The following is a 26,526-nucleotide window of genomic DNA, read 5'->3' on the forward strand; positions in this document are numbered from 1 at the left end:
ACTGTGCAGAGCTGCACCGGTAGTAAGTACAATAACCTTTGTTCTGAGATTTTAATTTTAATTGCTGGAATTACATACAGATGGACCTTATAGAGATAAGTATCAGTTTTCTTTTTATTCTTCAGAGCTGTTGGGGGAGAAAAGAGAAGCAAACCTTCTTGACTTTCTTTTTTCCTCTGCATATCGTGTTATTTGTATTGCCAGATGCCATGCATTCCAGTAAGCCTAATTATTAGATTAACACCTACACAGAGTTTAAAAATGTGCTGTACTTAAATAGGATGCAGGTAAATGATAAAAAAATTGATCATCAACCCACAACATCGTTTACTTAATCCATCTCATTAAAAAGTATTACTTCAGCACTGCTATTTTTTAGGAAGTAACATACTAAATCTTCTAACTTGTTTAGGAATAGCAGTGATGTCAGTTTGATCAATTAGATTCATCTACCCTTAGAAGTCTTGTTAGCCTTACAGCATTCTTTGAAACACTGAAAAAACAAATCTGTTGTAAGATGCATTTGTGTTTCACAAATCTGATTGTAATATTCTATTTTGCACAGGTTTAAAATGAGCCTTACAGACATTCTAAGCCCTTCTGATATTGCTGCTGCTCTGCGAGACTGCCAAGGTGAGAAAACAATTAAAACTCTAAAAATCTACTATTTTGTGTAACACATGGAAAATTTAACTCAGTCCCAAAGGAATACTGAACAAGCACATACTGTAAACAGATTTCTGTAACCTCTTTACATAGCTGTCACAGTATATTTGTTCATGACTGTTTATATTGTCAGTTTGTAACTTACCCTCATGTGATTTTTTTTGATGTTTAGGAGGGTATGGTGCAGTATGGCAAAATTCATTCTTTGACAGGCTTTATCTATCATTCATGTTTAGAACAATTAAAGTGTAACAAAGCAGCATCCTCAGACCATTTAGGAACAGTGAATGCAGCGGTCTGGGGTTAATTTATTTATTAATTTATTTGCAGCTCCAGATTCCTTTAGTCCCAAAAAATTCTTTCAGATCAGTGGGATGTCTAAAAAGAGTAACAGCCAGCTCAAGGAGATCTTCCAGATTCTCGACAATGATCAAAGTGGCTTTATTGAGGAAGATGAGCTCAAGTAAGGATTTTCTGTGTTAACTATTTAGAGGCTATTCAAAAATCAGCACTTTTTTCTTTCCAGAATGTTCTGTAAATGTGAGCACAAGTGACGCTAAACATTGATAAAGCCTTCAGCAGATTGTGAAAGGTGTATTTAAGTAGATAAACCCTACAGAGAAAAACAGATTAGTAAATACCTGCCTTTAATGGTCAGTATAGAAAAAAATAACTCCCTGGGACTGGATTTTGGTGGTGGGCAGAATCAGTTGTATCAGGGCTGGACTTACAAAGCAGAAATGTATATGACTAAGATTTAGGTTGTCAAACAAAGCAGCGTTTGGAGGACTTAGATATTGGGGTAAATAATTTATTTATAGATAGCTATCAGTTTGATTATACAGCCAGCATAAAAGAATAATATTCTGTGAAAATCACAATCAAAGTTGTTTTCTTCCTAGGTATTTCCTTCAGAGGTTTGAGTGTGGAGCCAGAGTGTTAACTACCTCAGAAACCAAGACCTTCTTGGCAGCTGCAGATCATGACGGGGACGGTAAAATTGGGGCTGAAGGTATTAGCTTATTTATATACAGAAAAAGACTCCTCAGGATGTATTGTAAATTATGTGTGATTCTCTTTCATGTTGATGGTACATTAATGTACCTCCAGTGATTTTACTGAAACCCTTGCAGAAGCAACCTGCTTAAGGGCGGAAACAGTCCCTGATCCTACAGGTTCATCTCTGCAACTCCTTTTGCACAAGCAAGTCAAAAAAACCCACCCAGGCTGCCCTAAGGAACTTTCTCATTGCCACTCACAAATTTCCAGTTGTTTTGAAAGGAACTGCCCCTTGTTTCTCCCCCCCACTTACTCTGATGTAAAGCAGAACTAGCAACACTTGTAACACACAAATGTAAAATCAAGGACAAAAGAACCAGCTCCACACAGGAGAATCAACAGCACATACATCAGATCATTGACAGCAGTTATCTCCCAACAGAAATTCCACTAGCCAGTGAAATCATTCACAATACACAAGAGCTAGCAGCATGTAGTTCAATATTTGTTTTGCATACTAAGGAGAACAGAACGATCAAGTGTCACTACCCTGACACCAGATCCCACAACAGGCTCTGTGCATGGGGATGGATGCTATTTTTCTTCAGTGGCAGGTTAAGGACCAGATAGGAAGGAGCAGCTGGTTTAGGAAGCAGCATATTGCACTCACCCCATGGAAATGCCAGTGTGATTTAATGGCTGCTCAGTGCAGAAACCTCCTGATCTCGTAATTCCGTATTTCTGTATCCCATTTTGAACAGGAAGCACACACTCACACAAAAGGCTTGCAGCCAATGGCAACTTGCCCCATGAGAGAAGCAAGCTGCCTATACGAGCATGAAAGGGGCTTAGGGAATGCGCTGGTGTGCAAATTCCCTAGTTCATGGTGCTAGGAGGACAGAACCCTTCTGTTTCTTTCTTTGGAAGGAATTAAATCCAGCTCCTTAGGAAATGTGCCAGAATAAACACACATGATTTATGAAGCAATCTATATATTAATACAGTTGTTCAGGGACAGGACTGATCAGATACTCTGACAGAAGCCAAACATTTAAAAGATCTTCCAAATAACAATATCTTATTGTACAACACAATACTTCAGTATCATACCACATGGAACTGCACAACGTTTTTGGCTTGAGACTGTGCTCTAAATCAACACTGCTCAACTGCTGAAGCATTACAAACAGCTAATAAGACACATGGACTCACTTTTCATTCTTTTACTTCAGCTCTTAACCTCTTCTTACTCAAATTCCATATTAGCCATTCCATTATTTTTGCCAAAGATGAGTATTATGCAGAGAGAAGGCTAAAATTGCCTTGAAGATTTTATTATTCCTTATAAATGTCAGCAAAACACTGCCTTTCCATCTGTTGTTCATGAGAGGAAGTTTAGATAATGTCTCTCTTCCATACATGTTTCTTCTCCTCTGGTCATCTATCAAGTAATTGTTTCCTGTTCATTCCTATTCTAAATCTCTTGACAAGCCACTAATCTTTTATGCCTAATCCTTTCATTTTAATATTTCTACTGTAAATATTCTCTTATCTTTCACAGAATTCCAGGAAATGGTGCAGTCTTAGAGGTTCAAAAGGACCAAACAAGACAGAATTGGGATGAATCTGCGCAAGACACTCCAAAACATTGAAAATGAGGAGTCCCTTATTTATCTTGACAGTGTCTGTTATTTGTTCATTGCCTTAGCAACATAATGAACCACTGATTAATGATTTTTTTTTTCATTGTGTGGACCATTTACCATGTTCTAAACTCTACTTTAGCAGACACTTCCCTTAAAAATATCCAATAAAAATCAATCATATTCGGTAGCTTGTGTCTATTTTTCTGACTGCTAAACTGAAACGTGAATTCTTAAACTAAAAGTGTTAATCCCTCCAAGATCTTGATCTTATCAGACCTTCATATATGGAACATCTTTTGAAATCAGTGGGAGTTCCATTTACAATAAGCCTTCGGGATTAAGCTTAGAGTTCTCAAAACACTCAGATCTTCATCAAAGACTAGGAGCTCAGATATAGTTGTGAGGTAGATGAGGATAAGATCTCTCACTGACTTCCAAGTGAAATGCAGTCATACGTTTTTGCTTAAGAAGTAGTTTCTGCATGAGCATGTTGCAGTTTCAAACCACTCTTTTTACATTAGCCAATTAAGAGAACAAGAAAGCAAAAACCACATGCTTTTGTGCAGAAAGAATTAAAAGGCAAGCCTTTATGGACTTGAGGTTTCAGATAACTGCGAGGCTTTAAAATGCAGAGGGGAAGTAAAAGATATCTTCTTGGTGGTATTTTCTAGCTTTCTCAATAGGGAGGACTAAAAGTGTGGAGAGAGAATTTGTAGAAATGCATATTGAGAAAGCTCCAACGTACTCTACCCGGTATCTCCAGGCTATGTCTGCCATAGTAAAGATGTCCTTCACACAAGTATCTGTCTCTGGGGATACTGAAGAAGTCTCTTTTTATGAATAAACAATTCAGTGATTAGAAAAGAGAGATGTTCAGATGCTCTGATGGAGTATTTATATATTCATTTGTTGTCGCAATATTAACAAGTGCTATATACTGCAGTTCACACACATGCAGCTTGTAGGAGTCACTAGAACACAAGAGAAGCCTCTTCAGCAAAGTGAATGGTGTAGTCACTACAGTTTCAATGCATTTCTTCCTTTGCTGCAAATGACTACATTCAAATTTAACTGCATTTTTTTCTTTTCAAAAGTCTCTATAAATACTGGTAATAGTGCAGAAAAACATGAAAACCAGAGCTGAATTGTTTATGAGATAACCACCTATTGCTGGGAAAGAGACTAAAGAATCTGAATGCACTTGCAAGAAAGCCTATATATCTTTCAGAGCAACAAAGTCACAAAGACAGAGACCATATGGCTAACGCTTTGATATGCTAGGCCCTTTTCTCTCTCCCAACCTGTATTTTGCAAACCGAACAAAACAGCAACTGAAAAGTTCCTGTTGGCCTCAAACATGTTCATCATCAAAGCCAAAGCAGTTAAATAAATTAAATTTCTCCTTTACTAAGTGTGAAAAAAAGTGCATGGAGTGCCATCCTCCAGGACACCCTAGACAGCTGTGCCAATACAAATTCTATAACGATTCATCCCTGAATACTCACCTCCACGTCTTCTCTGCAGCCATCTACTCTTTTGGGAGCCAAGTACTGGAGAACCAGCGAAGAAACATCTACTGCCTTTTAAAAAAACATGTATAAGTTAATCTACAATTCTTAACAGTTGATGGTTGAAAACAGAATTTTTGTCCCATTTCAAAATGTTTTCAAGCAGCATACAAGTTGTTTGTAAGCTGGTATACTCAGCACACCTGAGAACTTTTCCTTTTATTGCGCAAAAATAATACAAACTGATAAAAAATGAACACTGCATTTTAATAAGATTTCTTAACGTTATGAAATATACTCACCTGGCAGAAATCACTAGAGTATCAATGACTTAAACAGAACTACTGAGATTTACACAAGCTGAGGATCTGACCCATGAGGATCTGACCCATGGAGATTCTCATAGTGTAAGACAGATGTCACAGGATATTCACAAGAAATAAAGTGTGTTCTTGGCAGTGAAACCAGTCTGATGACAGAAGGGTCTTGGACTAGTTCACATGTAAGTAACAAACAAATCGCTCTCCATTTCACTCACAATTAAGTGTCCTGACCTTGACTAATCATATTACATCAGGCAGGCAAATGCATGTAAAATAAAGAATTTTCCAGTTGCTGTTGCACTCTGAACTCTAGCTGCTCTCAATGTTTCAGCCTTTGCACCATGGACCTAGACAAAGAAACCCAGAGGCAAAGTACAAATTCTGGTTTTTTCCACTAAGATGCAACACATTGCTGGAGCAGGTCACTGGACAGAGGGTGGACAGAAGATTCGTGCAGTGCCCTGGCCCACAAAAAATTTGTGAGTGAAATTAGAACTTTCTTCATTTCCCAGAAAGAAGAATATATCACATCTGTCTGCATCTGAACTTCCTGTAAAACATGTGAACTGCAAACTATACTTAGGTCCAACCAAGAGGCAAGGCACAAAAAGACTAGGGAAGCACTTCTTGGCCTGACCCGTATCCTTTTAACTAGTTTGTAAGTAAAGGCTTTAGAAAAATCCTGTTCATTATTACTAATTCAAAATGTCTCAATTGTTTGTTTATAGCTTATTACTGTATACAAGTTGTACACTACAGCACCAAACAGAAAAAATAGAACCCACTTACTCAAGATATTCTGAGATCTCTCTAACATCCAAAGTATTGCAGTTAAAGGAACCTTTCCATGCATTTCCATCAGGAAAAAGTACCTTAAAAAACCTTACTAGTACAACAGCTACTCCAGTAGATTACTGTTCTCTGTGGGAGAACATTTTAAGTAAAGGAAAACTTGTTGACTTGTAGGATTTTTGAAGTGGAAGAAACTTTTAAAGATAAAACCATTTACCACTTCCCTGGAATCCTTAAAATGCTAAATCATACTTTTGAATGCTCTTGTAAAACACGATAGTGATAACTCAGACTGGATTTACTCACTGACAGAGATACCTGTCTGCTCCATGGCCTGAAACAAAATGCCATCAGTAAGCCTCCTGCTAGAGACATGGTATGCAGAATTCCAATTGTTTCAAGTAGAGACTTGTAATTGAGAAAGCTCCTGGGTAGGGCTTTGTTGACTGACAAGGAAGGAAAAACTAAAGATATTTACCATATTTAATCATCATTTAATATGTGGATATGGGTGCTCACTGAAGGGAATGAGCAGCCACTTTCTATAATCATATATTTAATGAACGGGATGGAAATAAGGACTGCATTAATAAACTGCATTCGCTACAAAGATTGACATGAGAGGCAGCATTCAGAAATCGGCTACTACTGACAATCATGCTTACAGATTGCAACAAAAGTTGCAACCAGTTATCAGATTACCACTTGTACATTGTACACCAAAATTATTCACTACACAAAACAACTATAAAAATACATTTTTAGAAAATACCCGAATACTTGTGATTCTATTAAAATACAGGCGTCCAGAGTTCCATTTCATGTTCACATTATTTACTCCATAATACCTTGTGCCATGTTACCCTGTCTGTGAATAGTTAAAATTAAAACATAAAAGAATAAATAGTGGCTTTATTCAAACTCTAAGCATAAAAACCACCATGCCTTAAACATGTCAAAACGTGACATAATTCTTCATGTAATTCTCTCATTTTTTGCTGTGATCAGCAGGGAAATAACTAACATATTACTATAGTTCATCTTCAGAGCTGAAATCCTTTTAATGGCCTAGCCCCTTCCTCATCCTCTCTTCCCAGCTTTTCTTTCACATGTACTACAGATCCAGGCTAGTAACAACACCTAGGCATTTCTGTCAAACATATTAAACAAATAAAAACATTTAAATATCTCAAGTTTTGCACGAAAGTAGTTTTTTATTGTTATTCAGTGACTTTGTATCCTTAATCACAACCAAAGCTAGTGTAAACTTACTACCTTCTTTTATGAAATTTCTGACTCTGCAAAGCAAATGCATCCATTATTAAACCATCTCTACTCACCATGACACTCAGTTGATCACATTCCTTGACATCATACTAAGAAGAAATCTGGGGAAGGTGCATGATACTCTTAGCAGGACCCCTATATCTAGCTGCAGTGTTGTATTTTCACATAGAATTACAAAGGACTGTTACAGTATTAACAAGGCATGCAGACCAGGGATACACAGGCATTGTGCTTTTGCTGGATCACAGCACTATTTTGTAATTTATTTGCTAAACTAATCCCAAACTGCTGAGTCTACACATTTGTTAACACATTTAGACCACATACTGTCAATGGAACAGCTATTTGAGCTGTCAGCTGTATTTATTTACAGCTGTCAGCTCTAACACCCTGAGTGATTTATAGTGTACCTTTTTGTTAAGTCTGCTACTATGCAGCTGACGGAAATACTCAAAACAGTACCTAGAAATAGGCTCAACAAACCAAAAAGCATGACTACACAATGCTGAAGATACTATTTATTACTCCAACATAATTTTTTTAATAAATTGGAAATCAGTCAAAGTTGTTAATTATTTGTCTCTTGATGCAGGGGTTGTCCTGTCAAATTCCCAATGTACTTATGCAGCAGTTTAATTTTACATAATCATGGGCTAGGAATCACATTTCAAACTCGGGGTGATCTGATGCCACTTTGCAAATGTCAAGGTGTGGTGTTACTGCACATACAATTAAGAAGATGGGATTAAATTGGAACCATAATTGAAATTTCTTCCTGGCCTGTTAATTTGTACATTAGAAATGTAATAATTTAATTGAATCTGTTATCACTTACTCTTTGTAGATTCTCACAAATACTTCCAACAAAAGCGATGTCAAATTACAGATGAGGTTGCACTGGGCAGAACTATATTCTAGCAATCTCGACACACACATTAATTTCCTTCCTAGGGAAAGTTTGGCAGGGAAAGTTTGGCACGGAAACATGTTCTTTAGCAATCACCAATTATGTGCCATATGTGCCTCCATAATATATCCCTTGCAACAGTATTTGTATTAGAGCAGTAAATAGGCACCCTAGTCATAGACCAGGATCTCCACTGTGTTAAGTCGTGAACAAACACACATCTAAAGGTTTAACCCAACAGAAGCCACAATCCACAGTCACTGCAGTTTTATAATTTCTTTGGTAAGAAATTAACTAACTTGACTATCAATACCACCAATTTTAAGCATGTCCATGTTTTGCATTAAGCAAGTAGTATAAAGAAATTAACTTCCACTCTGGCCTGCAAACCTGATCACCACCACCCCCACCCATAGTATAGCACAAGCAAGGGGGGCAACTTTGCTTTTTTCATTTGATCTATTCAACCCTGGCTGGATGTTCCTAGAAATTGTCTTATCTGTGTTGCAGCCTTTAAACAGACAGACTATAACTCTAAAGGGCTGATCTACGCACACTGCTGAATTTTAACTCACAGCTGTAGGGCAGGAAGCAAGAATTACTGTATTTGGATGCCTCATCCTGACACATTTGGCCTGATCCTTACTCAGCCCCTGCTGAGAGAAACCCTGTGGAGCTCAGCACAGCAGGACCTTCCCCCATCCTGCTTTCTTATGCTGGCAAGAGGCAGGAGTCACCTTCCACTATAGCCTCTCTGAAAACACCCGCATTAAATTATAAATCAGATTCCCTCTGCAGATTTGGAAACATTTCCTACAGCTGTTTGAGACCTGGCTGGCACTGACTGGAAATGCTCTGTCTGCTGCTACGGCTCAGCCTGTTGTGTTGCTCCTACCTGTCCAATCCACACGACATGAGGAGCTGCTCAGCTCTCGAGAGGTTTGGGTTAAACACCATGCATGCAGGCAGGAAAGATGACACCCAAGGTGGTGATGAGCTCCACACCCATGGAAAGGGAGTCTGCACAGACACTACATTCATATGAATTCACATATTCAAACTCCATGTGAACCAGCCTGAGAGGGCCTCACCATGGCTGCCCACCTGGCTCACTGGACCTCACAGCCAGCCAGCACCTCCATTTTGTGCCTCACAGAAGGCAGCCCCTTCCGTTTTGTGCCTTCCCTCCCTCACAAGCAGCAGCCTCCTCCATTTTGTGCCTTCCCTCCCTCACAGCAGGCAGGCCCTTCCATTTTGTGCCTCCCCTCCCTCACAAGAAGCGGCCCCCTCCATTTTGTGCCTCCCCTCCCTCACAAGAAGCGGCCCCCTCCATTTTGTGCCTCCCCTCCCTCACAAGAAGCGGCCCCCTCCATTTTGTGCCTCCCCTCCCTCACAAGAAGCGGCCCCCTCCATTTTGTGCCTCCCCTCCCTCACAAGAAGCGGCCCCCTCCATTTTGTGCCTCCTCTCCCTTGCACGAGGCAGCTGCCTCCCTCAGGCGAGGTACCAGGAGGGGTTGCAGCCATGGCATGGCAGTAGGGATGGGAGACAGCTGCACGCCGACTCTAAAAGCCCAGGGGTTAATAGTGGTCATCTCTCTCGTGCTTACACCACTCACTTTTTGAGTACAGACATTAAATATTAAATTACTGCAGTCTTACAGCATCTTTATTCCACACAGTGCTCCTACAGCACTGACTTGTGTTCTCAAGTAAGCCATCAACTGGTGAAGCTGATGAGGACTATCCAGAATGACCCTACTAGCACCGAAAGTAAATATAAACTAAGAGTGATGATAGGAACCGAAATAATAGCAAAAGTGAAAAATTAAAACCTCAAGAAATACTGTTTTCTTTCAGATTTGATCTGGCACAACTTCAAGAAAGCTTCCCAGTACGTTTTTCTAAATGACCTGGTAGAATGAGATGTTCAGTTGTATCTTTTATACCTTATGTAGGTGTTTAAGCAATTACATAACTTTAGTTTATTCAGATTCCTAAACCGCACGCTCCTATAGAGAAGCAAAGTGATACATCTCTTACCATGTAGCTGGTTTTACCTATAATTTAGTTCACACTGAGTTTTGATTAAAATTGGAATTGAAAAGTGACAAGAAAGCTTCTCGAGTATTGTATTAGTTAAATGCCACTATCCTAAATGTGCTAGACAAAAAGCCGAAAACCAATAAATGTAAGGTATCTATTTATGGAGAAAGGATTACCTGTGCTAAGTGATGCTGGATGACATTTCCTTCAACATATTCAAACTTGTAGATCTCATCTTTCAAAGCTCGGATTTTACCTCTAAAAATAAAGCGTTTCTACTTTTTTCAGCTGCCAGGCAGCTTTGATCGAGTCAGAAGGGAACCGAACTGCGCTGTGTTTGCTCTTCAGAAAAGGGGTGTAATGGACAAATGGTGATTTGGCACTGCAGCGCCCGCCGGCCGCACTCCTCGCCTGCGGAGGGGCTGCCCGGGAGGGGCTGCGCTGCGCTGCGAAGCTCCAGCGGGGCTCACGGATCAGTGGCCAGGCTCAACCTCCTGCTGAGGGAAGACCGGCTCACCGGGGCGAGCCCCCCGATCGCCAGGCAGGGCGCGGAGCCCGACACCTGCCGCTCCTCTCCCCGCCGGCGCGGGCGCTGTGCGGCGCCGGCCCCGGGGAGCCCTTCCTGGCCCGCACCGTGCTCTTCCGGGGCGGGGGAAGAAGGCGGAAGTGCTGCGGGGCCGGGGCCGGTGCAGGGCCCCGGGCTGCTCCCTGATGGTGTGTGGCGGCTGCCGGCCCCAGGCGCGCTCGCTGCAGGCTCAGGATGGCGGCGGCGGCGGCGGCGGGGGGAGCCGGCCAGGAGAAACAGCTCGCTCCGACCCTGCTCAGTTTCTTCATCTACAACCCCAAGCTGGGGCCCAAAGAGGGAGAGGTACCGGTGGGGGGCGTCGCGTCCGGGGGCTGTGGGGAGAGGGGGGCAGCCTCCCGGCCCAGCTCCGTCCCGGCCTCCGTTGCCGCAGGGGCCCGGGGGCGGCTGTCTCGGCTCTGCTGTCCCTCCCCGAGGCCTGGGCCGCAGCGTGTGCCCGCGGGATTAGCGCTTCCCCCGCGGAGCATCCCCGAACAAAGGCGGCCTCGGGGCGCCCAGGGCTTCGCTGGGGAGCGGGGAGCTGCGGCTTCCCAAGGCCGCGGCCCCGGCCGCCGTGTCAGCACCTGGGGCCTGTGTATCGGCCGTCTTCAGGGGGGCCGGGGACGAGTGCCACGTACGTCTAGATCTGTCCCTGCTTCAGACTAAAAAAGGACTGTGACCGAGGGTGTTTTCAATAGCAGCACGTAAAATATTGTAGACGAGGGGCTGCTCCATTAGTAACTATCTCTTACCGATGCGATAACTTTTTCGAAAAATAATTTCCTCCAGGTAGGTATAATGTGGTAAAAAGTTTAGTGTTTAACTAATTCAATTCAAGTTATTGCTAACACTTTCTTGCTATCGTTATCTTTAACAAGTAAATTCAAGAAGCTGTAGTCTCTATTTTTAGATAATGGTATGTTGTATGGCTCATGTGATGATCTTAAGTTTTAATAGTTTTTGAACAGGGCAGTGTACTTATGTGCTTATTAATGACCAGGGTGATGAGACTGAGTGCACCCTCAGCAAGTCCACGGGTGACTCCAAACTGGGGGAAGCTGTTGATACAGCGGAATGCAGGGCTGCTATTCACAGGGACCCTCAGCAAGCTGGGGAAATGGGCTAGCAGAAACCTCGTGGAGCTCAACGAAGGCAAATGCAGAGCCTCGCGTGTGGGATGAAATAACGTCATGCACCGTGGCAGGCCAGGGGCTGACTGGTTAGAAAGCAGCGTTGCAAAACAGGACGAGGGAGTCCTAGTGAACAGGTCGTACGTGAATCAGCAGTGTGCCCTTGTGGCTGCGAAAACTAACAGCGGACTGGGCTGTATGAGTGGGTGCAGTGAAGTCATTGCTTCCCCTCTGTTTGGCACTTGTGAGACTGCTGGTGGGCACTGTGTTCGTCGGGGGCTTCCCAGAGTAGGAAAAATACTGACAGACTGAAGCAAGCCCAGTGGAGGGCCCGTCAGTCGGTTGGGGGGCCGCAGTCTGTGATGTACCGGGAGAGCCTTAGATAACTGGATTTGTGCAGCCTGAAGAAGAGATGATGTGGCTGGGGGTCTGATGGCTGTCTTCACCTGCCTAAAGGGTGCCTGTAGAGGATGGAATCAGGTTGTTCTTGAAGTGAAAGGATGAGAGGTAATGGAAGAAGTTCCGGCAAGGGAAATTCTGATCAGGTAAAAGAAAAAATTCTTCACAGTGAAGTGGTCAAACAGCAGAACAGGGCCTGGAAATCTCCATCTTTGGAGATACTCAGACCTTGACTGGACAAGGCCTTGAGCGATCTGAGATAGCTTTGAAGCTAGCCATGCTTTGATCTGGCTTTGAAGCTAGCCTTGCTTTGAACTAGCTGTGAGGTGACTAGGGCCTACGATTTCAATAGCCTTGGAATTTATAAAGCATTTTGAGATATCTTGGGATGACTGACTGCTTAAGCATGCTTAAATATGCCTTTTATGCATTTTACAGAGGCTCATTTAGGTACAAGATAAAATTCTGCTTGGGAAATTAAGAGATTAAAGCTAATAAACAAGCAAACCGTGAATAAAACTTAATATTCTTTAACTCTGTTAAAATGCATTTGCTTTGATTCTTTTTTCAAATTTTAGGAAGAAAAGAAGATTCTCTTCTATCACCCCAATGAAGTAGAAAAGAATGAAAAAATTAGAAATGTGGGACTATGTGAAGCTATAGTACAATTCACAAGGTATGAAGTCTGATTGCATGGTTCATTGTATTAGCACAAGCCCTCTATTTTAAATTTTCCAATCATATGTTTTCTTTTTGTGACTGTGTATAAATATCTATGTCTACATATATGTTTTCTTTCCAGGACCTTTAGTCCAACAAAACCTGCAAAATCCCTACATACGCAGAAGAATAGACAATTTTTCCATGAACCTGAAGAAAATTTCTGGATGGTCATGGTACTTATGCATGTGATATGCATATTTCTAAAACATCATATCGCAATGTTCTCAATGCATTCTGCATTGTCTAATACCAGCCTGTTCCACTTTCTAGGTTGTACGGAATCCCATAATAGAAAAACACAAAGATGGAAAGCCAGTCTATGAATATCAGGAAGAAGAGTTACTGGTAATACTGAACTTTCTCCTTTTTTTTTTTTTTTTTAATTCTTTTTAAATGGGTTATATTGTATTTTAAGAGTACCTCCAAAAATATCTTAGTTTGGTTCTTCTTGAACTGCTGCCAAATTGATTTTTTTTTTAATATATTTATCTCTCTCTATAAATGGAAAAAGGGAAAAGTACTCTTCAATAAAGTTTAAAGAAAAGAGCAAAATAGAGAATTATAGCAGTTCAAGATCACCCAATAAACATCAGTGAAATGTACACCTGTGAGACTTTTAGCTTAGAACAAGTGAATTTTTCTCAGGATCTGTTTGTTTAATAAAGTTCTTACAAGATTTTAAATCTATGTGTTTTTATTAGGCCTAAGTATACATGTTACTACTTTCTTAAGACTGCTAGTAATGTTTTCTAATAATCTGGAAAAACAAACAGCTCATAACTATCATGGGATTTCTTATCCAAACTGCAGTATCATTGGGTCAGTTTAACTATACAGGAAGGGTATTTGGCCAGGTGAGATAGTATTTAAAAAGCTGGTTGCTTATGCTGCCTCTGTTCACTACAGTGTGCATTAGTTCTCTTCCTTATTGTGTTCTAAGAAAAGGATTGGTGTCATAGGTATGCTGTTTTGCCAGACAGACAATAAAATAGTCTTTTTTTCATCTGGGTTAAGATCCTAGCCCAATAAAAACCTGCTGTGGTGTCCCACCTCCTTTAGCCTTTGACCTGGATGAAGAGAAGACTTGTCAGAAATAAGTTCATTTTCAGTGACCACTGGCCTTAGGGAAGGGCACTATTTGTAACTGGTATCTTGTGCATGAGTTAATAAGGCCTTTTTGGTATTAAATGTAAGGGGGGAAGGGACTCCATTTATTGAAATAGTACTTTACAAAGAAATTTCTAGATGCTGACTGAAAATGGTATTAAACTTCTCAGAGATTGATTTCTCTAATCTGTGTGTTTGCTGGCTCCATGAAAACATACGTTATGTGTAGCTCAGCCAAAATATTTGAAATTCTGCCTCTGCTTATACTAATGTCCTGCTCTCTTTTCTGCAGGACAAGGTTTATAGTTCGGTCCTACAGCAGTGCTACAGCATGTACAAGGTAGAGTTAATACTAGAGGCTCCTCTTCTGGGCAGAGGAAGAGATCCTCAGAAACCATTTGGATGTGCAAGCTCATCATTGCTTTGACATTCTTGTCTCATTACTATTGTCTGCTGTCTTTCTGAAGCTGTAATGGTGTTGATGGAAGAGAAAAATAAAGCTTTTGCAGTTATTTGTGCTAGTTCATTAGCTTATTGTAAAAATAAGAACTTTCTAATTTCTATGAAGTCCAAATTTCTTCTTTCATGGGCAGTTACACTACTAAACATTGATTTTAATGGTGTTAGATATTATTTGTTGGAGAAACAATACTGGATAAAGGCCATCCATCTGGCTTTTACAAAGCAAGAGCATAAGATACTTAAGTGACACGGATAAATAATTTCTCAACTATTGAAGAATTTGGTTTCCTTTTCTATCTAATTCTGTGTCTGCTGCCATATGTACCTGGACTCAGCAAATCTGAGAGAGGTTTTCTCAATAAAGAAGGGGTACATTTGGATCCATGTGGAGTCCAAATACTAAGAAACAGGAGCTGGATTGTAATCTAGCTATATTCATGGCTGAGTTATAAGAAATTATTGTAAATGACCACCCAGCTGACTGATTTTTTTTCTCCCCCCTCCCCCCCTCTTTTAACTATTAGCTTTTCAATGGCACATTCCTGAAAGCCATGGAAGATGGAGGTGTAAAAGTTCTAAAGGAGAGACTAGAGAAATTCTTCCATCGGGTAAGACCTTATTTTTCAGGCACATACAGCGTGATTCTGCGTTGGAAATAAAGTGTGAAAATCTCCTCTAAGCGGCTGCAGTATAACTATAAAACATAGGCAGTGGAAAAGGTGTAGTGGCAACACAAAAAGTCTGGTTACTCATTTTTTCAAATACTTCCTGCTTCCTATTAATGTGGTAGGTTCTTTAAATGGGGCCGAACCACAAAGCAGGGTTATGTCTTGATGGAACAGCTTAGCTGTTGGATATTTTTTCTGATGGAATCATGTTCATTCTTTGGAAATTCTGCTTTAACATTTAATTGGTTAGTGTGATAACAGTCTGTGCAGACCTATTTGAGTAACTGTTGCAGAATCATTCGTGTTGGAAGGAATCTGGAGAGGTCATCTAGTTCAGCCTCCTGCTTAAGTAGCGTAACACTGAATTCAAACTAAACTGTGTAGGGCTTTGGCTGGTTCAGTCTTGAAAATATCCAGAAATGGAGGTTCCACAACCTGCATGCACGGATTTAGAAGTCCCATAGTACTATGCAGTAATAGATAGTTGTCATTTTCAACTTCTCCCCTGCACCCGTCCCCCATGTGGAATTAGTAGTTGTGCCTGATAAGGTTTCAGGAAATATTGCCTTGGTTATAATTAGTCCTCAGAATTTAATTTCAATCTTTAAAAGCAAATGTTTTACTGAAGGATGGAAAGCAAAACCTATTTCTGAGCGAGAAATCCATCAAATGTTATTCAGGTATTTTCACATAAAGTAGCTGACTGAGTAGTCATGTTTGGCAGAATTTTGAGTTCCTACATGAAAAGTTTCATCAAGCTGGCTTTATAAGATGGCAACCAAATGTCTGTCTACCCCCATTTTTCTCCTTTGCACGGAAGGAAACAGAGGACTGCTGTCAGCAGTTAATTCTCTTGTGGTAGAGATGTGAATATTGATATCTCTGATAATGATGGAGTGTAGACACTGTATACTGGTATTTAAAATTTAGTTCTCTTAAGAGGTTTTTAAAATAACACACACAATGTTGTAACAGTGTAAACAAAAGTACAGTTCAGTTTGATTTTAGGACAGCCTTGTGGGTTTGGGGTTTTTTTTTTTTGCTTGTTTTTTGTAAGACTATCATAGACTCTAGGATGAATGCTGTGGCACAAGTACTTGTTTGATTAGCTGTAGTATACTTCTGTCTAGACTAAATTAAAAAATAGAGCATGGCAAAAAGGGAAGTAATAGATTTTTGTCTTTAAAATATTGGTTTTCTTTGAAGTTCCTACTGAAGATAAAACAGTAGTTGCTATAGATTTGTATAACAGAAAGAAATCCAAGGAAAAGTTGTTTCTCTTTTTTTGCTGGGGAATTAGAAATGCTTAAAAAGTTTGGTCATGCAAGTTGTTCTGTTATAACCCTACTGAACGAATTGGCTACATGTTGCTGGCAGGCTTGGACTGCACTGAAACTCCGAAAGGAAATGAGACTTAGATTATAAACTGTGATGGAGTTCTGTCATGCTCTTTGTAAATATTTCACTTGGGTTTTTTGGTAATGTGAAATGACTGTAGAGGGAGCCATTGGATAACTCATCTTTCAGAGAGCAGAGCATTTGATAGTGCATTTGAAATGTCTTGGTAAAGATTACAGTCTGTCAAGAGAGAGTAATAGCAATTATCTTTTCCTTTGCACATTGAAAACTAATGGATTTATCTGCTAATATTTCTACAGAATTAGTTATGAAATTAAATATTAGTAAGATAGGCTGTGCTTTCTTACCCTCTCAAAAGATCTTGAGCTTGCCTTAATATCTGTTATCACTATGATTAAGTAATAGCAAGCTGACATCTGGAATTGTATTCACACATTCATGCATAGAATCATAGAATGGTTTGGGTTGGAAGGGACCTTTAAAGGTCATCTAGTCCAACCTCCCTGCCATGGGCAGGGACATCTTCCACTAGATCAGGTTGCTCAAAGCCCGGTCCAGCCTGACCTTGAATGTTTCCAGGGATGGGGCATCTACCACCTCTCTGGGCAACCTGTTCCAGTGCTTCACCACCCTCATCATAAAACATTTCTTCCTTATATCTAGTCTGAATCTACCCTCTTTTAACTTAAAACTGTTACCCCTTGTCCTATCCCTACAGGCCCTACTCAAAAGTCTGCCCCCACATGAAGGAGTATGTCATACAAGTAGATTACTAGGGATTAGACTGAAATTTGTCATTTAAATCTACACATTGGAAGGTTTCTGAATTCTGAAAAACAACTGTCATTATTCTCTTAGTACTTGCAGACACTGCATTTACAGTCTTGCGATCTGCTGGATGTGTTTTGTGGAATCAGCTTCTTTCCACTGGATAAAATGACTTACTTGAAAATTCAGTCATTTATTAATAGGATGGAAGAAAGCCTGAACATAGTCAAGTATACTGCATTTCTCTACAATGACCAGCTTATCTGGTAGGTGCTTCAATAATTCTTTTGAGTGTCTTCAATTTCTCATTCTATAAATAAGTGCTATAATAGCAAAGCTTCTGAATCAGTGAAAGGGTTGCGTGAAAATGAGAGAACTGAATGGTAGGATGAGTGATATGGAAGAAAAGCATTGGTCTTTGGCTTTAAAATCTCTAACCTGTACCAAATGATTACTTCCAAGTTGGCCTGAGGAGCAGCTAGAGAAATATCATTTCCATGGCACAGAGCCTCTGTGCATATACACAAGTTCCTCTGTAGGACCTTTTAGTAGAGAAGGTTACTTAGAGGGATTGTTCTTTATATGGTTCTGAACCAGAAAATTGTGAGCAGTTCTACTTAAAAATGGACTTAAGAATAGCAAACTTGATCTTTTTTTGTTCAAATATTTTCTGCTTCTCTTCTGGTTTATGGCTAACTTAGATGTGTTTTGTATTTAGCAAATAAACTAACATTTTATTAAAAATTAATGTTCTGGGATTGAATCTACTGAGACACTGAAATGTTGCTACCATAGTTTGGTATGTGCTTTGCCTGCATTTTGGTTAGAGGAAAATGTGTGATCTGAACTGCAGCACAAACATCACTTGCATTTCTTTTTCTCCCTGATGTTCTAGGAGTGGACTGGAACAAGATGACATGAGAATTTTGTACAAATATCTGACGACATCTCTGTTTCCAAGGCACATGGAGCCTGAGGTATGGTAGTTGGTTTCTTTGAGGGGTAGGAGAGGGGTGGAGGTTGCTGGTGGTTTTGTTTTTTGTGTTTGGCTGGGGTTTTTTTCTTCTTTTTTTTCTATTTATCTGGTGCCACTAAGGGCTGAAATACCAAAGAGGAGTTTCTGTCTTCCCCTCCCCTCTTAAATTTTAGTTGAGGAATTCTGAGATTTATTGCTTTTGGGGCACTTCACTAAACTTAGTAGTATTTGCATCTAATGCTTACAATATGAACTGTGCTGGTAATTTGAATGTGGGATGGTGGTAGGGAGTTTACTGAATGTTGATACCTGATGACTGCTCAGTACTGCAAATGAATCATGTCAGCTTAATGGCTAAATGCAGCATGGAGTGCCATTAAGACCACATGGCATTAGTTATCCCTCCCCCCATCAAAAAGCTCCAAATAAATGCAAAATCATGCTGTTCTATCTCTTATACCTTAGCTTTATCTCCTTCATGTTACACAGAGTATGTATCTTCATGAGTGGTAATTTCTGCAAATGGTTTGCTTTGATTTGATTTAAAGACAATCCATGAAAAGTGAGAGAAAATACCTCTAAGTTGTTTTTTCTTGTGTGCGTTCTTTTTTGCTTCAGTTAGCAGGAAGAGATTCTCCAATACGGGCTGAAATGCCAGGAAATCTACAACACTATGGAAGGTAGCTCTGGTTTACTGTCACCATCTACTGCTTCTCCCCTCAAGGGCAAAACGTTTGGGAAGAGTACATGTATTTTGAGTATATATTCCACACACAGTTCATTCCAGAGGGTCACACAGTACTTGGTGCAATGTAAAACTTGACCTCTGGAAAAAAAAGAGAAAAGGCTTCATTAACAGTACTGAATAATTCTTTTTCTTCTCCACCGTTCTTAATGCACGGCATGAAAAATTTTGGAAGTGCTCTTGTCATTTCTTTTCAGTCAGGCACTTCAAACAAAGGTGTAAATTTAATCTAGGGATTTATGTATTTATTTTTCCTCTGTACTCAGCATGTCAGAGTAGGGAATTCTGTACTTGAGCAGCTGGGCAACATTATTTTGAATAATTGTGGGTTTGGACATCTTTCTTTAATCATGGTAATTCCTCTTGCCTGATCTGTTCTTTTGGGATCAAGGCACTGGCACACACTCCCCTCCCCAGCCCCCGCCAAGTTTAGGTGCTTCTAATACAGCACTGTTCCTCGCAAAACTGATTTGAATGTACTGTTGGAAAGCAAAGGAAGAGTGCTTTCCCAGTAGTAACAAAAAAAGGGTTTTTAAAGATAGTCACAACTCGAATGTGGAAAGAGTTTTGTTGTTGTTTCTTTGACGATCTACACAGTTTATTTCCTTGGCATTTTTCTGGTTTTCTGATCCTGTTTCTGTAATTCTTTGAGGCATATATGCAAGTAATACTTTGAAAATGTAAGAGTGCTGAGAGAATATATAAAGGGCTCTACGCCTATCTGGATAGCTGAAAACTCATTGTATTCAAAGATATTCATACATGCAAGTAATTGCTAGTTTCAAAAACATCTGTTAAATAGGAAAAACTAAAATATAAGAATTCATCACATCTGACCTATTGAATTATTTTCTAGGTTTCTTACTGGACCTTTAAATCTTAATGATCCAGAAGCAAAATGCCGTTTCCCCAAAATATTTGTTAACACTGATGACACTTACGAAGAGCTTCATTTAATTGTTTATAAGGTATTACATTTTTTCTGCAATTGTTCCATAGAATTAGGAATCTATATACAAAGAACACGAAAATTATGTGAAGTACTTCTGAATTGTATAGAAAGATGCATTGATATGACCAGGTTAAAGCAAAGAGACAGAAAACTCTTTGGTATATCTAGCAACAAGCTTTAAAGCCTGAATCTTCTTTTCCCCCCTTCTGTACTTTCCCCAAAACAAACAGTTGTTTTATTACAAAACACCAGCCTTCAGTAACTTTAAATGGTTTCATACCTGGCTTTATGTAGCACTAATCGATAAAACAAAACCTTTTTTTTTTTTTTAAATGAAATGCAAGTTTCTTGCAGACATATCCTTGCATAAAATGCATTTTTAGCAAATTTTACCTTTCCCCTACAACTTAAAAACTGAACTGGGCTGAATTTTAAAATCATAACTATCCTGTGTTGTGCAGGATTGTAAAGAGATTATCCTATTGAAGTGTTACCTTTAAACTAGATTTTTTTTTCCAATTTAACTGGTTTACCTGTGTGTGACCTCACTGAAGCATTGTCATTGATTTGAGGTAGTTGAGGTAACCTGTTGTAAATGTTTTTTTTGCTTTAACTTTTTTGTTCCAGGCCATGAGTGCAGCTGTCTGCTTTATGATTGATGGTAAGTACCTATTAGCATCACTTATTTGGCAAGACATAGTTAGTACAAAATGCTATTACATGCAACTTGTTTTACTCTTGAAGAATACTCACATTAATTTGTTATTTGAGTCTGTTCTTCATGAGTACTTTTATCAGGCTTTTGATTTTTGTTCTACCGGTATAAGTAGCTCATTTTATGCAATAAAATTACTTCAGTTAGCCATGCACTTTCAAAATCATCTGTAAGGTTATCATTAAGAGAAAAATTTGTCCCAGGACTCTCACTGATGTTTAAAGAAAACTACAGAAACTGTGCCTTCAGCTGTGGGCAGAGAATCTCATCTCTCCCTGTTCTTTACCTGCCACCTAGCTTCAATTCCGCCTACGCTGGAGTTTTGCCGTAAACTGGACAGCATTGTTGGGCCTCAACTCACTGTGTTAGCATCAGACATATGTGAACAATACAACATCAACAAGAGAATATCAGGGTTTGTACCACATTTCTGTTTCTGTTGCAGTCCCTCATTAGTTGGTTAAAAAGTAGGTTTAATGAACTGCTTAAATAATGGTAACATGAGCACAAATGTTGAAAGCATTGAGTTAACTGTGTACTTTAAACAATATTTATCTACCTCTCTGTATCTTAAGCATTTATAAAGTGCCTGTTGTTGCATATTTAGGTCTCCCTGAAGTGACAACATACATGTTATTAATTTAGGAATGAATGTTTATTGTGCGGCTGCTGAAACCTTTTTCCTCTATGTACATAATTGTTGCAGAAAAAGATCACGTAAATACTAAGATAAATTTCACTATTATTAATTAAGATTCTGCCTCCTCATCCCCCAACTGTCAGCAGATTATTCAGATACAAGAGGTGGATCTTCTAGGTTTTGCTTCTTTCATATGTGAACTGAAACTAGCTGACCTGTGGAGATGATGAGTTCTACAGATTACGGTGCTTGCATACCACATGGCAAAAATGCCAACTGAAGTGGTAGGCTTCTGTCACTGTCCACCATGTTGAAGTAGAGAAGTAGCAGTTTTTGCAAAATCTTAACTTCAGTTTATACTTTCTAACTTTTCTTGAGGAAAACAGAATCTCATAATGTTCACAAATAGCCCTTGGGCTAGTAGGACATTTGAGTTTTAAAAAAAAAACACCACACCACTGTCTCTGTGCTGATTTCCTTTGACTTCTGCTTTGACTTTCTGCTATTTTGTATAATGTTAAAAAAAAGCGGTCACTGACACCACTAGCTCTGTCCAGGTATCACCTTAGACACAAGTACTTACAGCTTGGATGGAGTGTACATAACTCTCAACTTTGTTACAAATACAAAAGGAAAATGGAGGTTTAGATACTAGAACAACTTTTGCTTAACAGTTTGAGATAGAGATTTTTAGTAAGTAAGATTATTTGGTTACAATGCAAGCTTTACAGCTGAGTACTTTTTTCCAGAATTACTGCTTCTTGAAGTGTTGCCGTGTATAGTAGGTGAGGAAAACTGTCTTATTTTTTCTGTTTTGCAGGACTAAGGTAACTACTTGAGGGGCAAAAAAAAAAGTCAAATGAAAAAGGATGTTAATGCTTTGGAAAATACACTTCACTTGGAACTATAGCTGACTTTCCATAAAATTGTATTTATTTTTAGATAGTTTTGTTAGTTGGGGAAGCAAGAACAGCATCACATATGACAACAAAAGAGGAATTAAACCAAAGATATGTGTGACTGAACTTATTTAGTGGTAGCACGCCAAATCAGCAAAATCGCAGGGTATATAATAGGATGTGCTTGCAACTGTGCCAATCTACTAAATCATTAAACTTGGGGTTTTTTAATGTCATCTGGGACTGGCTTTGGCAGCTTTAACTCTTTTAAAGTTTAATGCCATGGTGTCCTGAAAACATGATACAGTTTCTTGACACTAATACATCTGGGTGACAGAGAGCAAGGGTATCTAGTTGTTTGCTAAGGTGAGCGGTGTCATCACACTATCTTCCTGATTGTAAATAATACATAGCCTGAAGTACCAATTGCTATGGCCAGTTTTTGCCAGTTGGAAGTTGTTGAGACTTCCACCAAAACTACAGCTCTAAGTGACAGATTTTATGTTAACTTAATAAAAGAAGAAATGGAGGAAGATTGCCAAGGGAGGAGTTTGAAAATAGCCTCTTGATTGGCCCACACAAATGATGGGGGGAAGAGTTCTTTATTTTGATTGTAACGAATAACAAAGACGTGAGTGGAAGATTACTTGATTAATCAAATTAAAGACCTAGCATCCATTCAAACCAGACTGGACTAGCATAGAGGAGCAAGGAAACAAAATGGGGACAGAGGAAAAAAAACAGCTCATTAGAAAAATGCAAACTACTACTGGGAAGTGGGACAAGGCCTTTAGACTCCCCAGTGTCTATTTACTAGCAGCCTAAGCAGCAGAAGGGGGAAAAATGGTTGGGTTTGCAGGCTTGCTTTTTTTATCTCTTTTTTTTTCCTTTTTTTTTAAAAAAAAAAAAGTGTTAAAATGAAGTTTGATCATGCCACGAGTCTTAATGTACTTGGTCTCTTCAGTGGGAGGATAACTTCAGGATGTCTGAGTAAGCTTTGCACTGGGCAGTTACCTGTTCTCTGTGAAGCCTGTGCTTATAGAACATGTCAGTATTCACGAGTCACTTTTTTTTTTAAAAATTCTTCCTAGGGCTGAGAAGGAGCCTCAGTTTAAGTTTATCTATTTCAATCACATGAACCTGGCAGAGAAAAGTACCATTCACATGAGGAAAACACCCAGTGTATCACTTGCATCTGTTCACCCTGACCTCATGAAGATTCTCGGTGACATCAACAGTGACTTCTCCAGGTAATGCTTAACTATTAAATAGTCTGTAACTCCTGTCAAGTAGAGATTTTCAAATGAGTGAAGCTTTCATGTCTTTTTGTTCATGGGTGGCTATTAATAGCTCTTTGAGATGAATGGTGTAACACAGGTCATATTTAGTATTTTGTGTCGGTTTAGAAGTACTCTGTCTTAAACAAAACTTCTGTTGTCCTTTTAAAAAGGGCCAGGGCCTCTATCCAGGAAAATATCTAATCTATTTGAAGTTTCAGAGTAGCCGTAACAAACTTAGAAGGGATGTGAAGGCTAGTGCTTTTGCAGTTAAGTCTGACTAAGCTTGGGATAAATAGTGTAAAAAGGACAGGGAAACCTGCTTCTGCCTACGTTATACCCTCCTCTGAAACACCTGGCTGCTTTTAGGGATTAGACAATAGGTGAAATGTGAACCTTGCAGTTACTACAGTACTGCTGATAGAGAAGATAACTGGCTTCTTGTCAATGGGTATCGTGCTTCAAGGTGGAACAGACCCTCTGTCACTATAAAAATTAATAAAGAACATGAAGATGCTGAATGATTGTGATGTTGGTAACTAATTAGTGACTAGCATTTCTCCCACTCTGCTAAGGACAAGTTTTTCATTTTTCTCTAAACGAAGAAAGAATGTTTCATCATATTGTGGAAGTATGGGGTTAGTGATTGCTTTATGTAATATATCTAGTTGTTGAGCATGGTTTGTTTTAGTTCTAGGTTTAACAATAAGATACGTGAAAGCTTAGTATCACCATACGATCTCCAACTTTCATTATTTGGTCACTGTGTAGAAAATCATAATTCTGTGAAGTGTGTCCTTAACAGTATGGAGTTTAGGTGTTTTCTTCAGAGCACTGGAGTGTTTGGCTGATGGACAAATTAATGATTTACTCCTCTGGGGATGTAATTGTCCTAAGCAGTCATTTATGAAGCCTTCATCCTGGATTGCTGAATTATGTCTAAGTTAGTATTGGTAGTCTCTCTTTGATAGTGCACAACCACAACAATTTATGACATTAAACTGTCCTAATGATTACAAATAAAGTTGTTGAAGATGAACTTGTGCCACCTTATTTACTTTTTAAAACTTCTTTCAGAGTTGATGAAGATGAGGAAATTATTGTGAAGGCAATGAGTGATTACTGGGTAGTTGGGAAAAAGTCTGACCAGCGAGAACTGTATGTTATTTTGAATCAAAAAAATGCAAACCTGATTGAAGTTAATGGTAAGGATTGTTTTTTAGTACCTTTAAATAGTTGCTACTAAAATGTATGTCCCTGGAGAGGTAATAAAATCCATCTCACAAGAAAGCTAGAGAGGGACTGATCTATGATAGACCAGCTAAGTTTGCAGAAGGTTTTAGTCTGCCTTCTACCAGCTGTGAAAGAACAGCATAAATATTCAGCAGACATTCTTAATTATTAATCAGTCATTCTCCCTCCTTCAAATAATAGAGAGCTCTGTGAGCTTAGTTTAGGAGTAGTTAATGAAGTGTATTAAAGGTGAGAGATGAACATATTTACATCTGAGTTAGGTTTTATTTGTCAATGATCCATGGGTAGGTTACTTAAGACATAATGTATATCCTGTCAGTGTTCCTCATTCCATTGTTGTCTTGTTTCTAATGCTGTTTTGAGAATGATTTACTATGACTAAGAGTGCAAATTAACATTAAGATGCAGTAAGCTTTTAAGTAGACTAAGAGAAATGGCAGTTTGAATCTTACTTGCAGCAATTTTAGGGCACTCTGTTTTAACAGGAGGCAATGTGCTCACGTGGATGATGGGAAAGAATACATACTTTTCCAAGACCAAAGCCTAGCAACTGACATTTTAAAAAGAGGAATGAGTTGCATGACTTACACAATGATTTCTCACTGTCTGTCAGGATGAAACCTGCCATACAGAAACAGTAAATGAGTGTTTCTGTGCCTGATAAACTTAGGAAGTACTGCTACCCCTGAAGTGGTGTCTGCCAAACACCACAAAGCAAAAGTTTTTCTGACTTGATTTATTGTAACAGACTACGCTCATCCTTCCTTCCCCTGAAAAGAGGTTGCAGAATACTTCCTTGTGTTGAAGCTTAGTCTTCTGCTGTTGCAGTGTAAAAGTTCGACAAGATGAGTGGCCCAGCAGCAAACTCAAATCATCATTTACACTTTAGCTACTTAGAATACAACTCATCTTTCAGTGTAAAACGTCAGACTTGATTCAACTTTCTCTTACTGAAGACAGAATAAATGAAGTGTATTTCTACATTAGAAACGCCTCAGTTTTTTTCTCTTTGAATTGTATTCTCCTTGATGATCCCCAGGCTTTTTCTCGCAGAGTTTTCTGTAAAATACCATACTGAAATATCTTACTTTTATTTTTTTACAGAAGAAGTGAAGAAACTTTGTGCAACACAGTTTAATAATATTTTCTTCTTGGATTGATCTGCAAAGGGCTGATTTATTGAAGATGTCAATGTCAGACACTTGTTCAACATGAAAAGTTATTAGTCATATTATTGACTGGAATAATGACAATAGTAAAGCAATACTTGCTTTGTAAGAATCAAAATTTCTACTAAAATCTGTAAACTCTGATCATAAAATTTTTAGATTTTAAAAATGTTTATGTGCAAACTAATTAAAAACCAGTCTGAATTCATCTGTACCATTCCATTCTGATATCGTTATGTGAATATTTTACTGGAAAATAAAACTAATAATTGTTACACTTTTAAGGGCACTTTTTTGTTTTCCTGTGTTCATTTGCATCGTGTGACTTTCTGCTAATTTTCCACAACGTGAAACTAGACTGGCTACAAAAGACCCCTGAACAAAGAACTTTCTAGGTTGACCTGTTCTTTGCAGCTCCTGCTTCAGCCTGATTTACATTCTTTGTCAAATTCTTACATACAGTCTATCAGTCAAATAAAACATGTTTTAAGCAGAAGCCATTTCATTGGGACATACAATCATGACAAGATACCATTTCTTGTATCAACCT

The 26,526-nt window shown here is 39.1% G+C and overlaps 2 protein-coding genes across 2 annotated transcripts; both read left to right on the forward strand.

Moving 5' to 3' along the window:
- Nucleotides 1–572: 572 nt before the first annotated feature.
- LOC104030347 (parvalbumin, thymic CPV3) lies at nucleotides 573–3,252 on the forward strand. Its single transcript, XM_009482032.2, has 4 exons — nucleotides 573–633; nucleotides 997–1,129; nucleotides 1,569–1,678; nucleotides 3,227–3,252. The coding sequence occupies exons 1-4, from the start codon at nucleotides 573–575 to the stop codon at nucleotides 3,250–3,252; spliced, it is 330 nt and encodes a 109-aa protein (XP_009480307.1).
- Nucleotides 3,253–10,931: 7,679 nt separating this feature from the next.
- On the forward strand, nucleotides 10,932–26,071 carry CCZ1 (CCZ1 vacuolar protein trafficking and biogenesis associated). Its single transcript, XM_075718536.1, has 15 exons — nucleotides 10,932–11,039; nucleotides 12,841–12,938; nucleotides 13,065–13,158; nucleotides 13,256–13,330; nucleotides 14,385–14,432; nucleotides 15,079–15,162; nucleotides 17,440–17,615; nucleotides 18,245–18,326; nucleotides 18,944–19,005; nucleotides 19,927–20,038; nucleotides 20,650–20,683; nucleotides 21,035–21,152; nucleotides 23,368–23,526; nucleotides 24,631–24,758; nucleotides 25,912–26,071. Exons 1-15 carry the CDS (start codon nucleotides 10,932–10,934, stop codon nucleotides 25,965–25,967), a joined length of 1,434 nt encoding a protein of 477 aa, XP_075574651.1. The 3' UTR covers nucleotides 25,968–26,071.
- The last annotated feature ends 455 nt before the right edge of the window (nucleotides 26,072–26,526 follow it).

Source organism: Pelecanus crispus, chromosome 11 (assembly GCF_030463565.1).
Source record: "Pelecanus crispus isolate bPelCri1 chromosome 11, bPelCri1.pri, whole genome shotgun sequence".
Lineage (NCBI taxonomy): Eukaryota > Metazoa > Chordata > Aves > Pelecaniformes > Pelecanidae > Pelecanus > Pelecanus crispus.